Below are 14,167 nucleotides of genomic sequence, written 5' to 3'. Positions count from 1 at the left end.
TCTCATCGATGCTTCTAACTCTCTATCCCTCTCCCTTCCTCCCTATAAAAAAATCAATAAAATATATTAAAAAAAACTTAGATAAAAGATTCCTAGAATTCAATATTAAGCAGCAAAAGGGAACTGGAAAATATAAGCAAGGCTAATGATGCCAAAGCAACTTATATCTAAACAAATTATGTGGACTAAAAAATAGAGTACTATGCCCTGGCCAGTGTGGCTCAGTTGGTTGGAGTATCTTCCCGTGCACCAAAGGGTCACATGGGTTTGACTCCTGGTCAGGGCACATACCCAGGTTGTGGGGGTTCGATCCCAGATCAGGGTGCATACAAGAGGCAACTGATCAATGTTTCTCTCTCTCTCTCAACTGATCAATGTTTCTCTCCCCACCCCCTTCTTCTCTCCATCCCTCCCTCCCCCTTCCTCCTCTCAAAAAATCAATTAAAAAAATAGAGGGGAGCAATGGGGGGGGAAAGGGGAACATCCTATATAATAAAAGTGTAATATGCAAATTGACCTAAGGTAGAACAGCAGGACGACCATCCAGGACCAGGCTATGACACCCACTGGCACCAGGCCAGTCAAGGCAGTGGAATGCGATTGGTCGGGGGCCCAGCCATTGCCCCATGATCACCCCACAGAGGGAGGCCCAGGCCACCAGCCAGGGGCGGGCAATCAAATGGGGGGATCCACGATCGCCCCAAAGAGGGAGGCCCAGGCCACCGACGAGTAGGCTGCAGCAGGTGGGCGGGGCCTCCCTTTTGGAGGGATGCCCGGGTCCCGGGTGCCGGCGGCAGGAGGGAAGCCAGTGCTGGCAGCTGGAGAAAGGAAGGCCTACTCTTGCAGGAATATCCTGCATCGGGCCTCTAGTCTGTAATACTCTCAACAATAAAGATTTTTTTTTTTAAAAGAGTATTACATCTACATGTATTTTGGTAACAAAAATACTTCCACTTAAAGTCCCTACTTATTAAAAAGCAGTATTTTCTAGTTTACTGAAGACAACTTACACGTTTTGAAAGTAGGATTACTGTAACAAAAATCTCAAAATACTCAGAAAGGTCACAAGTATACTTGCATAAAAATTTTATTAAATGGACTAACTGTTGCCCAGCCGGTGTGGCTCAGTGGTTGAGCATCAACCCAGGAACCAAGAGGTTGCTGTCAATTCCTGGTCAGGGCACATGCCCGGGTTGCAGGTCAATCCCCAGTAGGGGGTGTGCAGGAGACAGCTGATCAATGAGGTTCCTCTCTTATCGATGTTTCTATCTTTCTATCCTTCTTCCTTCCTCTTTCTAAAAATAAATAAAAACTTTTTTCTTTTTTTAACATGGACTAACTGTTGAAATACAAGGTCTAAGAAGGGTCAGGTTATCTTCAAGCTAAGACTTACTAGAACACCCCCTAAACTGCCTTTCTTGAGCTTGTGCTTTCAGTTTGCTTCTCATATTCACACTCTCAAGGACTAAGATACCCAATGTAGAAAACACTGCAAAATAAAAGTCAAGATAGGATCACTCAACACCTGTTAAGAAATAACAGCAGTTTTATTTCTTGGAATTCCAATGACTATACACGTATTATATTTTACTAGAGGCCTGGTGCACAGTCCCTCGGCCTGGCCTGCACCCTCTCGAAATCTGGGACCCCCGAGGGGATGTCGAACTGCCAGTTTCGGCCCGATCCCCACAGACCAGGCCGAGGGACCCCACTGGTGCACGATCGGGGCCGATGAGGGACCGCAGGAGGGCTCCAGGGCATGTCCAGCCCATCTTGCCCAGTACCCATAGGCCGGACCCCAGCATCAAGCTAACCTACCAGTAGGAGTGTCTTCCCCTGGTGGTAGTGTGCATCATAGCAACTGGTCGAATGAATGGTCAGACACTTAACATATTAGGCTTTTATTATATAGGATAACCCTAATACTTTTTTGCTACTGCCCATCCCTTTAGGGCAGAAATGCCACTCCTGAAAATTTATTGAGCAATTAGTTCAAAAGAAAAAAAAAAAAAAAAAGCTCAAGATACAAAGATGTTTATAATAGCATTACTAAAAATAACAAAAAGTTGGAAATAACAGCTTAAATGTGGCACATTAACTTAACAGATTATTAAGAAGTTACTGAAAATTATGACAAAATAGAAAATATTTGCTTTATAAAGTGAAAATATCTGTCATTTTCAATTTAGAGAAGCCTCACTGCCAATCTGAAATAGCTTTTCCACAAAATATTTTTTATATATTTTCTAACATTAGTAACATATCCAGTTTTCAAAGGACTTGTGAAATCTAAGTATTCAAAATACTTTGGTAGTCAGGAACTATTCTGAGCACTGTTAAAACCACATTTCCATAAACAATAAATTTTGGGTTCTTGCCCCAGATGGAAAGCATATAGGTTCTTTAACTAGATTATTTGATAATGTACACTATCAACTTTTCCCTACCTTACCCTGTAATTTATTTAATCACTCAACAAATAAGTATTGAATGCTTCTATGTCTGAGGGACTAGGTTACAATACCAAACAGTAATCAATTCAGCCAGCCAGTGTGGTTCAGTGGTTGAAAGTCAACCTATGAACCAGGAGGTCATGGTTCAATTCTGGGTCAGAGCATATGCCCGGGTTACAGGTTTGATCCCCAGTAGGGGGCATGCAGGAGACAGCCGATCAATGATTCTCTCTCAGCGCGGATGTTTCTCTCTCTCTCTCCCTCTCCGTTCCTCTCTGAAATCAATAAAAGATATATTTTTTTAAAAAACAATTATAAAACTCTTAGAAGAAAACAGTAAATTTTCATGACCTTGGGTTAGGCAAAGATTTCTTAGATATGACACCAAGAGCACAAGTGATAAGAAATTGGATCGAGAAATTACATCTGGATTATATAAAGAATAAAGAACTCTTACAAATCCATAGTAAGAAAACAATCCAATATTTTTCTAGTGGGCAAAAAATGTGAACAGACATTTCATCAAAGAAGACACATGAATGGTCAAATAAGCACATGAGATGACATCCAACATCATTAATCATTAGAGAACTGCATATTAAAACCAAAATACCATTTTATATCCACTAGAATGACTATGATCAGAAAGACAGGAATAACAAGTCTTGGCAAGAATAAGAAAAGAATGAAACCTTCATACATTAATGGTGAGAATGTAAAATAGCACGACCATTTTGGTAGTTCCTTAAAAAGTTAAACATAAAGTTACCACATGACCCAGAAATTCTACTCTTAGGTCTCTTTACAAGGAAAAAATAAAAAGATGTCCATATAAAGACTTATCCATAAATGTTCATAGCAGCACTATTCATAGTAATCAAAAAGTGGAAGGAATATAAATGTCTATTAACTGGCCCTAGCTAGTTTGGCTCAGTGGATAGAGCATCGGCCTGCAGACTGAAAGGTCCCAGATTCAATTCCGGTCAAGGGCACACACCTAGGTTGCCGGGCTCGATCTCTAGTATGGAGCATGCAGGAGGCAGCCGATCAATGATTCTCTCTCATCATTGATGTTTCTATCTCTCTCTCCCTCTCCCTTCCTCTCTGAAACCAATAAAAATGTATTTTTTTTAAAGTTAAAAAAAATGTCTATTAATTGGTGCATGGATAAACAAATTGTGGTATATCCCTATAATGGAATACTCTTCAGCAATAAAATGGAATGAAGTCCTTACATGCTCCAACATGGATAGAATTCCGGACAAAATACAGCAAACTGAATTCTACAACAAATGAAAAGATTATATACTACGACCAAGGATTTTTTCCAAGAATTCAAGGTTGGTTTAACATATGAAAATCAATTAACATAATATACTGTTGTTATTAAATGATCAAGTTAGTGTTCTTTAGTCTAACAGATGCTAAGTAAAAAAGAAGCCCCACACTAAGGACCACATATTGTCCAATTTCACATATATGAAATATTCAGAAAAGACAAATACAGAGACAGAAAGTAGATTATTAGTTGGCTGGGGTGGAAATAAGGAACAACTCAACTGCAAATGGGCACAAGGAATCTTTTGGGGGTGATGGAAATGTTCTAAAATTGGATTTTAAAAAAATAAAATAAAATTGGATTTTGCTGCCTGGCTGGCATGATTCAGTGGTTGAATCAGGAGATTGAACCTTGAATCAGGAGATCATGGTTCGATTCCCGGTCCAGACATATGCCCAGGTTGCAGGCTCAATCCTCTGTGTGGGGCGTGCAAGAGGCAGCTGATCAATGATTCTCTCTCATCATTGATGTTTCTATCTCCCTCTCCCTCTCCCTTTCTCTCTGAAATCAATAAAAATATATTTTTAAAAATAAAATAAGATAACCTAAATTCTAACTATAACACAAGACTTTTAACATCTTAAGAGCAAAAAATTCTCTCATCATTCTATCCTTTCTACTTAAAGTGCCTAACAATTGATGAATGAACTGAAAAATGAACTTGCCATTACTAAACCGTTTTCTGAAAAATAAAAACTAAACAGTTCTAGTCCATTTTACTAACCTGAATTTTGTTTGGAGCCTGATGACCCTCCATGTTCTAGTTTTGCCTTCTTCTTCTTCGATGATGATGAAGTTGATGACTCAGAAGGTACTGAACGTTTTTCTACTACAGGAGTGGAAAGAGCTCGTTTTTTGAACAGCTCCCTTTCTCTCAAAAGGCTTGGATCCATAATGCTGCAAAGATAAAAGTCAGTAGCTTTAATACAGATTCCAGTCACTCAAACCTATATGCTAAATTTGTAAGTCTCAACAAGAGTTACTTCCCAAACAAAATTATCTTGTTACTAGTTGTCTAGTATTTGTACTCACTGACTCATTCACTCAAAAAATCTTTAATGAGGGCCTATTATTGTGCCAAACACTGTGCTAGGCATTAGTAAAGAGAAATAGAATTGTTCTCTAAAACTCTAGAACTGCACTCTCCAATTTGGTAGGCGCTGGCCACATGTGCCTATTGAGCACTGAGTGGGGCTAGAGTTGAGATGTACTCTAAGTGTAAAATATACATCAGATGGAAAAGACTTAGTACAAAGAACAGAACTTATAATACTGCTAATGACATATTTTTGACTGATTCTACACTGATGTGATATTTTAGATATACTGGATTAAGGAAAATATTAACATTAATTTACCCTAAATTTTTTAGAAACCATGGCTACTAGAAAATTGTAAATTACATGTCTGACTCACACTTGAAGCTTACATTGCAATTCCATTGGACAACACTGCTCTAGAAACAACATCAAGAATGCTGTCTATAGCCTAACCGGTTTGGCTCGGTGGATAGAGCGTCAGCCTGCAGACTGAAAGGTCCCAGGTTCGATTCCAGTCAAGGGCATGTACCTCTGTTGAGGGCACATCCCCAGTAGGGGGTGTGCAGGAGGCAGCTGATCGGTGTTTCTCTCTCATCGATGTTTCTAACTCATCCCTCTCCCTTCCTCTCTGTAAAAAATCAATAAAATATATTTTAAAAAAAAAAAAAAAAGGAGGGGAGACAGGCCTAAAACAGGAAGCATCTGTTTATTTCCCCTTGTAAAGACAGGTGATTAACCCAGGCTCTGAAGCATGATTTAAACACAAACTTAAGTAAAAAGCCTTACAGTTGAAGGAGACCTAAGTGCTTATGGCATTTGATCCTCAGGACCCGATGAGATCAAAGGTATCCACTTTAATTACTCTTTTAAAATGTAAACTCGGAAGTGAAGAGTTATGGTTAAGGTCACATCAGCTGGAAGTCCTTGGACCGGAACCCAAATAGCCTAACTCCCTAAATCAGTGCTCCACGATCCACACCTGAGTCACTGGTTAAGCCTCGAGGCTAAAACACTCTGGGTCACATGGTATTTATTTACTGCTTGTAAGCCCGGTGCTCAATGCTTTCCTGTTCTCAAATGCACACTTCTTGAAGGCCAGGATTTCTCTCTAGGCGCTCCGAGGCCTTCCCCAGCATGGTGGCCCAAGGGGCACTTGATTCGGGGGTCAGGAGGTTCCGATCCGGATCCAGTCCTCGGTTTGGGTGGCCTTTATGACTCCTTACTCCACACCTGAAACGCTGGTAAAGTCCCGTGTGTAAAAGGTGTGACACCGATCACAGTCAAAGGCCCAGAGCAGAAAGCCAAATGGCTATCGCCAACGAAAGCTCCGCCCAACTTTGCCTCCTTCCTTTAGAAGACCCGTCACTATTGGCCGAGTTTTACATGCGTGGTCCACAGGGCACACAGCCCTGCCCGTGTTACACTGAAAACACCACCACTCCGGGACTTGACGTGTCCACGTGTCACGGACACCGAGAAGCCAACATTAAGTCACAATCTCCTGACTCCACGTTCTTTCCCGTAACATCGTTCGGCTTCTCTCAACCTTTCCACTCTCCTCTTGGGCTTCGGTCGCTGCCTAAGCCTCCGAGGTGCCACCGGCACCCAAGGACCCTGCGATGAATGGCGGCAAGCTGAGAAGGGGCTGCTTACATCCCAAAGGTGGGAGAGACATGGACCGCGGCGTGTCGTTTCGAGAACACCTTTAGGCTTTGCAGAAAACCACCATTAGACACGAGGTCTCCAAAAGGCAGCTTACAACAAACAACAGTCCGCGGACGAGCACCTACATCACAGCCTTTAGCTGGCGGGACACCGTGGCTCCCCGAACTCCACACACAGGGTCCGCTCAGCTCCAGCTAAGGTACACTTGGGGGCGAGGACCAGGCTCACCGCGAATTCCCCCTTCCCACCCAAAAGTTTGCTCCCTAAACCGCCGGCCTCAGACAATGCTCCCAGGAAGTTGTTCGGTTGTTGAGGTGTTTCGCGCAGAGCACGGCAGCCCCAGCCACCCGGAGGGTGAAAACCGCGCTCGCCCCGCCGGAGGCGGCGTCCGGAGGAACAACAGGCCGGAACCCGTGCCCCCCGCCCGGCGGCGGCAGCCCCTACCTGAGCGAGGGCCGCCCCACGCGACCTACGCCGCCTCCCCGCGCCTCCGCCTCGGCCAGCCACTCACGCCCGCGTGGCGGCCGCTTCCAGCTCCTGGTCAGCGCCCCCGCCGGCCCGAACGCTCACCCAGCCTTGCCCCGCCACGCCGGGGTCCGTGCACTGGCGGCGAAGGAGGAGTGACTCGGCCCGGAGCCCCGCCCACCACTTCCGGATCAGGTTGCTCAAACCTCAATCCCGGCAGCCACCGCGGCGCCTCCGGCCGCCTCCAACGCGCGTGCGTCCTGCCGTGCTCCGCTAGGGGTCCCGCGGGAGGATAATCAGCCAGCTGGAGCGTTCTGGGTCTCCATGGCAATGGGAAGATGGCTGGCGTCTGGAAGAGAACAGGCTCAGGTGCGAGGCAAGTAGCAGCCGCCAAGATGGAAATCTTTCCTTTGCAGGAATGTAAAGCTACCAGATCTGCCTTGGAATCTGTTTAACGCAAGTGGCAACGTGATTTTCCAGGTTATTGTCTGCCAGGTTTTTGTGACTTTACAGGAAATGCCTGTTACCGGCATCTAAACTTCAAAGAACATGGCTCCAGCTCTTTCTGTTGCAAGTGAGGAAACAAGAAGACTAGGGAAGCTAAATGGCTTGCTCAAGACAGCCCAACCAGAAAGTTTGCTACAAAGCCTCAGTTCATAGCTAAGGCTCTGTAGCAAATCCTGGAGTGAAGCCCTTTCTGAATTCCCAACTACCACACCTGTGAACTCTCTCAGAAAAGGATTTCGAATTCAGAGGTAACATAAAGGGGTAGAAATAAAGCGACGAGAAAGATTGGCCTTGGCCACAGGCTGCAATGTATTGGAGTGTGTACGAGTTCTGTGGCTGCCCTCTCCTCACGTATAACCCAAAGCCGCAGCATAGCCAGTGCTCAACTACTCTGTAACTGGCGTCTAATTACTTAGTACTGGTCACTCCTCAACCTGTGTTGGTTTTCTCATCGGGAATAATTGTACTATCACAGCGAATAACTGTACTACCACAATTGCATTAGACTGTTGTGGAGCTTGAGACAATACATAATTTTTTATTCAAATTTTGGAAATAAAACCAAAAAGTTTGTGTGGCTTTTTAAAATTGGTTTCATTCTAGATGATTTTTGTAATAAACCCAGTTGATGTTCCTCTGACACTCTCAGGAAAATTTAACTTTGAATAGCAATTTAGTAGTGAAAGGTCAGAACAGGACTGATAGCTGTGTCCTTAACCCCTCTTCCAAGAAAAAGCCGCAGAATGTATCAGTTACTCAGCCTGCCCTTATCTCGGCCAATGGGAAAGCGGGGGAAACGAGCCCAAGGCCAAGAGTATGCTAGCCACCCCCTGTCTTTGTGTAACCAGACCCTAGCCTAGCTGCACCCTGCCCTTGCGTCACTAGCCGCCCCCCCCCCTCACTCAACCAACCAGAATGGGCCAAATCAGTGGTCAGAGTGTGCCCCCACCCCACCCCCCACCCCCGACCCCAAGCTCTATAAATTCTTTGTTCCCTTGGGACTCAGAGCTCTCTCTTGCATCCAGTAATGGAGGCAAGGGGGGGACCAAGTCCCGGGCTTGAATAAAAGACTCTATGCTTTTGCATCCGACTCGGTGCTCCCTGGTGGTTCTGTGGGGGGTCTTGAAATCTGGGAATAACAGTAGGGCCGAGGTTTTACAACTTGGTAAGTCAAGATATTCACTGGTAAAAACCTGATGAGGTGTAATGGGGAGAAGAAGCCAACATCTAGTACAGAAAATAGTCCCAAAGGTTAAAATCAAGAAACATGAGCCAGCATTGTATCAATTTTCAGTTAATCATTCTTTTCTCCAGTGACTATATAAATTCCAGTTCCTCATACCCTTGTGGAATCAGTTCTATCATTCTGCTGGTGACCTTACCAAGAGTAAGAGACTTAATATACAAATTAACAATGGGTAGACCATAAATTATCATAAAACTCTGACCCACATAAGAAACCAAGCCACAACGTTTGCAGCAATCAGCTCAGAATAGTCAGGATTCGCTCAAAGGCTGCCAACTTCCTTGTTTTAGGCACATACATACCCACTCGAACACACGCACCAGAACTAATAAGAGAAAACCAAATATGCTCCCTAAACCAATCACAGAGATGCCCCATTTCTAGTTACTTCACCTCCAGCTCCCCTTGCCAACAACCTTTAATCACAGCATACCAGGAGCATCCCCTTTCTTTTCTTATTGTGCTTCGTGTTTTTTTGCACTTCACAGGTGTTGCATATTTTACATATTGAAGCCAAGACCCACCATCAGCAAAAAGATTACAACTCACGTTATTGCCATACTCACTTTACGCCAGTGGTCTGAAACGGAAACCACAATGTCTCCAAGGTATACGTGTAAAGCCTCCCCTCTTTCTGATTGCCTTTGAGTCTCTGCCAAAGTGATGGTGGCTGACATAGCAAGCTCTGTAGTCTCTGTTCTCATTTAAGTGTTCTTCATTTTCTGCCCACTTGTGTGAAATAAAACTTTGACACATGCTCATTATCTAGTCACGTGAGAATAGAGCCTAGCAATTAGAGAATAATGCTTTTAACTAGGTCTACACATGGAAAGCACTCAATGAATTATTAAAAAATAGACTGAGATACATCAAAGATTTGAAGTTTATTTGCATAAAAATAGATTAAAATCAAGTAGGCCCAAACCAAAAAAGGTTAGGAATACTCCACCAACAGGGGAAGGTGTTTATAGCTAAGACTCTGTAGCAAATCAAAGAAAGCATTTGATTGGCTATAGCTCAAGCCATTGCCTTATTAGGGAAGCCTAGTTGGTAGGTTGTGATTAGTAGTTCTTAAATTTCATTTTCTCAAATTCAAGTGTATTGACTCTGGCTTAGGTTTCAGTTTGCTTATGTAAGCTACCAGGCATTAGAGCCACCACAGTCCAATGGCCTCCTTGTTTAAGTACTTTAACCAATAGCTCACAATTATTCCTTTACTTCTTTTAAAAAATATATATTTTTATTGATTTCAGAGAGAGGAAGGGAGAGAGAAAAAGAAACATCAGTGATGACAGAGAATCATCAATCAGCTGCCTCCTGCATCTCCCCACCCGCCACTGGGGATGGAGCCTGTAACCCGGGCATGTGCCCTAACCGGGAATTGAACGGAGACCTTCTGGTTCACGGATCAATGCTCAACCATTGAGCCACATGGGCCGGGCTTCTTTCTTTCTTTTTCTTTTTCTTCCTTTTTTATGTTTATATTGATTTAAGAGAGAGGAAGAGGGAGAAAGAGAGAGAAACATGGATCGGCTGCCTCCTGCATGCCATCCATTAGGGACTGACCCAGAAACCCTGGAATGTGCCCTGATCAGGAATTGAACCAGCAACCTTTCAGTGCACAGGGTGGCTCTCAACCAACTGAGCCACACTGGCCAGGGCAATTATTCCTTTATTTCAATGTCTTGTCTCATCTCAGCTAGTTGAAACAGATATTGGACAGTTAAGCCTTCTAATGCCAATATTAGAATGTTATTTATAATCCAAACTCCCCAATCTCTGTTGCCCATCATTTACCCAACTATTAGCTGTTATTATCATTGCCCAACTTGAAACCTTCCCCTCATCAACCCTAATTAGCTTGATTTCAGAAAATTCAAGATTTGGTGCCAGAAGCCGGTCCATCCTTGCTGCTTGACACAGTTGCTGCCTGGAAGAAACATCTGCACAGCATATGTTTCAAGGGACCTGGCATATATGGCATACTGTTCTTAATATGTTTGCTCCCCTTCTTGGTGTTATGTATTTTAACCAAGGTCACCTCTCCGAGAAAGGTTGTTTCCCCAGGTAGGGATTTTTCCCTGAAGTTAAGGAGGGAATAAAACCCCTTAACTAAGTGCCAGGCGGGTAGTTAATCACTTTAACTATGAACAATCACGCTTAAGCTACATAATCTTTACTCCCTGGAATGGAGATAAGAAATGCCCTGACCTTTGGAATAGAAATTGATAGGATTAAAATCAACTGGTATAAATACAGATGTAACAAGACAATAACACACAGAACTTGGCTGGAGAACCTGGCTAGAGAACCTGGCTATGATGATCAACTGAACACTGCCTCCGTCTCATTCCTTCCTTCTTTGCCGACGCCGTCCACACCTTTGGGAACCCCTGGACCTGCTGGGGCTGGACCCCAACAATTTGGGATTAAATACATATTTTCATTCTGCCTTCTCATCCTTGTTACACAATATAGACCCCATCTGGATTGCTTCTGAGGCAACCTCTAACTAGGGATTAGGGAAGGCATAGGAAAAATATCCCACTCTGAGGTGTGGGACATAACTATTTATAAATTTTATAGGGACAGATTGTGACTCCGGCACCCGCCCCGGCGGCCAGGGTGAGGTTTAGGTGGTGGCTTCAGAGACGGTGGGCTTTCCAGCTCAAGCATCATGAAGTCTTCCCAGGAAAAGCGGTGCAGAAGGAGCCGCCTGGAGCGCAGTGAGCACTGGAAGTGGTGGAGCAGGGACTTGGCCTCCGGGGTGCCGGGCTCGGCACAGCAGGAAGCCAAATATCTCTTACCAACTTTGGAAAAAGAATTATTCTTGGCAGAGCACAGTGATCTTGAAGGTGGTGGTCTGGACCTGACTGTGTCATTAAAACCACTTAGTTTCTACATATCAGACAAAAAAGAAATGCTTCAGCAGTGCTTCTGTATCATCGGCGAGAAGACGTTACAGAAAATGCTGCCTGACGTGCTAAAGAACTGTTCAGTAGGAGAAATTAGAAAGTTATGCCAAGAACAGTTAGAACTCCTATCTGAAAAAAAAATATTGAAGATTCTTGAGGGTGGCAATGGTATGGACGCTGATATGGGAGAGGAGGCAGATGATGGCTCGAAGAAGGGATCTGATTTAGTCAGTCAACAAGACATCTGTATAGATTCTTCTTCATCCCTGAAAGAGAACAAGCAACCTGAAGGTCTGGAATTAAAACAAGGCAAAGGGGAAGATAGCGATGTTCTCAGTATACACGCAGATGCTTATGACGGCGACATAGAAGGCCCATGCGACGAAGAGACAGCTGCTCCTGAGGTCCCAGAACACACAGTCCAGAGTGAGGCTGGTCAGATGGATGATCTGGAGAAGGACATTGAGAAAAGTGTGAATGAGATTCTGGGCCTGGCAGAGTCGAGCCCAAAGGAGCCCAAAGCAGCTACCCTCACGGTTCCTCCACCAGAAGATGTTCAGCCTTCTGCACAGCAGCTGGAGCTGCTAGAACTTGAGATGAGGGCAAGAGCCATTAAAGCCCTGATGAAAGCTGGTGATAGAAAAAAGCCAGCCTAGTTATTTAATTTGAACCTGAATTTTAGGTGTGTTTGAACAAAGCCACATGATAGGACTTTGTATCTGAAATTTATTTGGGTCTTACCTGATATTTCTCATGTAACCCTTGTCAGACAAACTCAATCTGGACCTACAATACCTATGGCTATTTTTGTTGATGTTACTTTTATATTATGCATGTGTTATTGTTTTATGAGTTCATGACAAATATTGTTAGATAATTGGATACTTTGTTAGATAAGTATTTTAGCTTGTCTGCAGATTAATATCTGAAAAGCCATTAGCAGAGTCATGGTAATTTTTTTCTTAATTTTTAAATATTTTGGTACCAAGCCTAAAAGCTTAAGAAAAATTGGCTACTCATGTTGCTCTTAAGACCACCTATATTTTGCAATGAAATATTAAATTAGTGCTCCTAGATTTGTTAACAATTTAAGAATTTTAGTTATGCTCATATGCACCTTGAAAATATGTATTATCTTGAAGATATATACCTTCTATGGTTGTGGATTTACTAGTAAAAACCGAGTAACATTTTTTACTGTAAGGCTTAGAGATCTGAAATGTCTGAGAAAAACTTATTTAATAAAGAAAAAAAGGACTTAATATAAGTCAGTTTTTAATAATGTAGAGTAGCTGCCCAGCTTTAGTTCCAATAGACAAGCCATTCTGACAGGTCTTTGATTTTTATTGGACACTTTGTTGAAGTGTTTTTCTTCACTAAAAAGGGAACAGGTTTTCATTTTCATTCCAAGCTATCGGGAAGTGGAGAATATTTTATCATAGAGAAGTTCGTCTGTTGTTTTTGCTTGAAGATCTGATGTGCTATAATTCCATGAATTAAAAATAATAAAGACTGTCATTCTGAAAAAAAATTATAGGGACATGGTTATTTGTGTAATATACACAAAGTCTCAACCACTGATGCTCAAATAAACCTTTATTATAATTAAAACCACCTACATATTGGCATCCTCGGTATTTCAGGTCAGAAGGGTGTGGCTAGTATCAATTTATGTGAAGAATGATTGAAGTTACTAATGCAACAACAATTATGTCTTATCTCATGAATGCTTATAACACCTGCATACTTTTGGGAAGAAAGTGTGGTGGCTTCTTTAAGGAAATACAATTTGTGTATTTTATAAAACATTCTTCTGTCCTGACCAATCCAAAACCTCCAACTCAAAGAGCACAACTCAGTATAACCACAGGATTAATTCCAATATAGTGGCTTTTTTTTTTTTTTACTATTTTCTTTTATTGTGATAAAATATATGTAACAAAAGAACCTAAAATTTACCATTTTAAAGTGTACAACTTGGTGGCATTAATTACATTCACATTATGCAACCATCATCACTATTTCCAAGATTTTTCATCACCCCAAATAGAATTCTGTACCCATTAAGCAATAAATCTTCATTCCCTCCTCTTTGGGTAACTTTTAATCTACTTTCTAGCTCTATGAATTTGCCCTTGTTCTAGATACTTTATGTAAGTGGAATAAACATTTTAAATTTTATCTTTTTGTGTCTGGCTTATTTCGCTTGATGTAATGTTTTCAAGATTCATCCATGTTGTAGCATGTATCAGAACTTCATTTTTTATGTGGTGGCTTAATTTTGTGTTTTCATTTCTTACATTATAATTGTTTGGAAGAGGGAAATTGAAGTAAATAAATTTACTTCATCCTGCCATCAAATAATTACTGCCTTTCAACTCCCCTCACCTGGCAATCCATCTCAACTAACTAGACACGTAAATTCTCAAAATAGCCGACAAAGCAAGTTAACCCATATCCACAATAAGGAACGAAAGTATGTGCTTTGCTTATCATCTGTCCTAGCATTAAAGAACTCTCCTCCTGCCCTAACTGGT

The 14,167-nt window shown here is 42.4% G+C and overlaps 2 protein-coding genes across 10 annotated transcripts in view; one reads left to right on the top strand and one right to left on the bottom strand.

The window, feature by feature from the left end:
* GTF2E2 (general transcription factor IIE subunit 2) overlaps positions 1–7,180 on the bottom strand; it is a 96,698-nt gene extending 89,518 nt beyond the window's left edge. For 7 of the 9 annotated variants that reach the window (XM_059685486.1, XM_059685491.1, XM_059685490.1 and 4 more), the window contains exon 1: positions 4,517–4,689. In XM_059685486.1, coding sequence (XP_059541469.1) covers positions 4,517–4,685 — 169 coding nt within the window. In that variant the 5' untranslated portion in view covers positions 4,686–4,689. Of the gene's footprint in view, positions 1–4,516; positions 4,690–7,008 lie in introns of those variants that run through there. The other 2 variants (XM_059685492.1, XM_059685493.1) reach the window with 2 other exon arrangements.
* Positions 7,181–11,392: 4,212 nt separating this feature from the next.
* On the top strand, positions 11,393–13,161 carry LOC132226797 (caspase activity and apoptosis inhibitor 1-like). The gene has a single exon (XM_059681226.1). The coding sequence runs from the start codon at positions 11,393–11,395 to the stop codon at positions 12,284–12,286; it is 894 nt and encodes a 297-aa protein (XP_059537209.1). The 3' UTR covers positions 12,287–13,161.
* The last annotated feature ends 1,006 nt before the right edge of the window (positions 13,162–14,167 follow it).

Source organism: Myotis daubentonii, chromosome 2, assembly GCF_963259705.1.
Source record: "Myotis daubentonii chromosome 2, mMyoDau2.1, whole genome shotgun sequence".
Classification (NCBI taxonomy): Eukaryota; Metazoa; Chordata; class Mammalia; order Chiroptera; family Vespertilionidae; genus Myotis; species Myotis daubentonii.
Note: the sequence above shows the minus strand (reverse complement) of the source record. Positions and strands in the feature narration are given on the sequence as shown.

Excerpts from the sequence above, each read along its gene's own strand:
- LOC132226797 (XM_059681226.1), top strand. The coding sequence starts at position 11,393 with ATGAAGTCTTCCCAGGAAAAGCGGTGCAGAAGGAGCCGCCTGGAGCGC.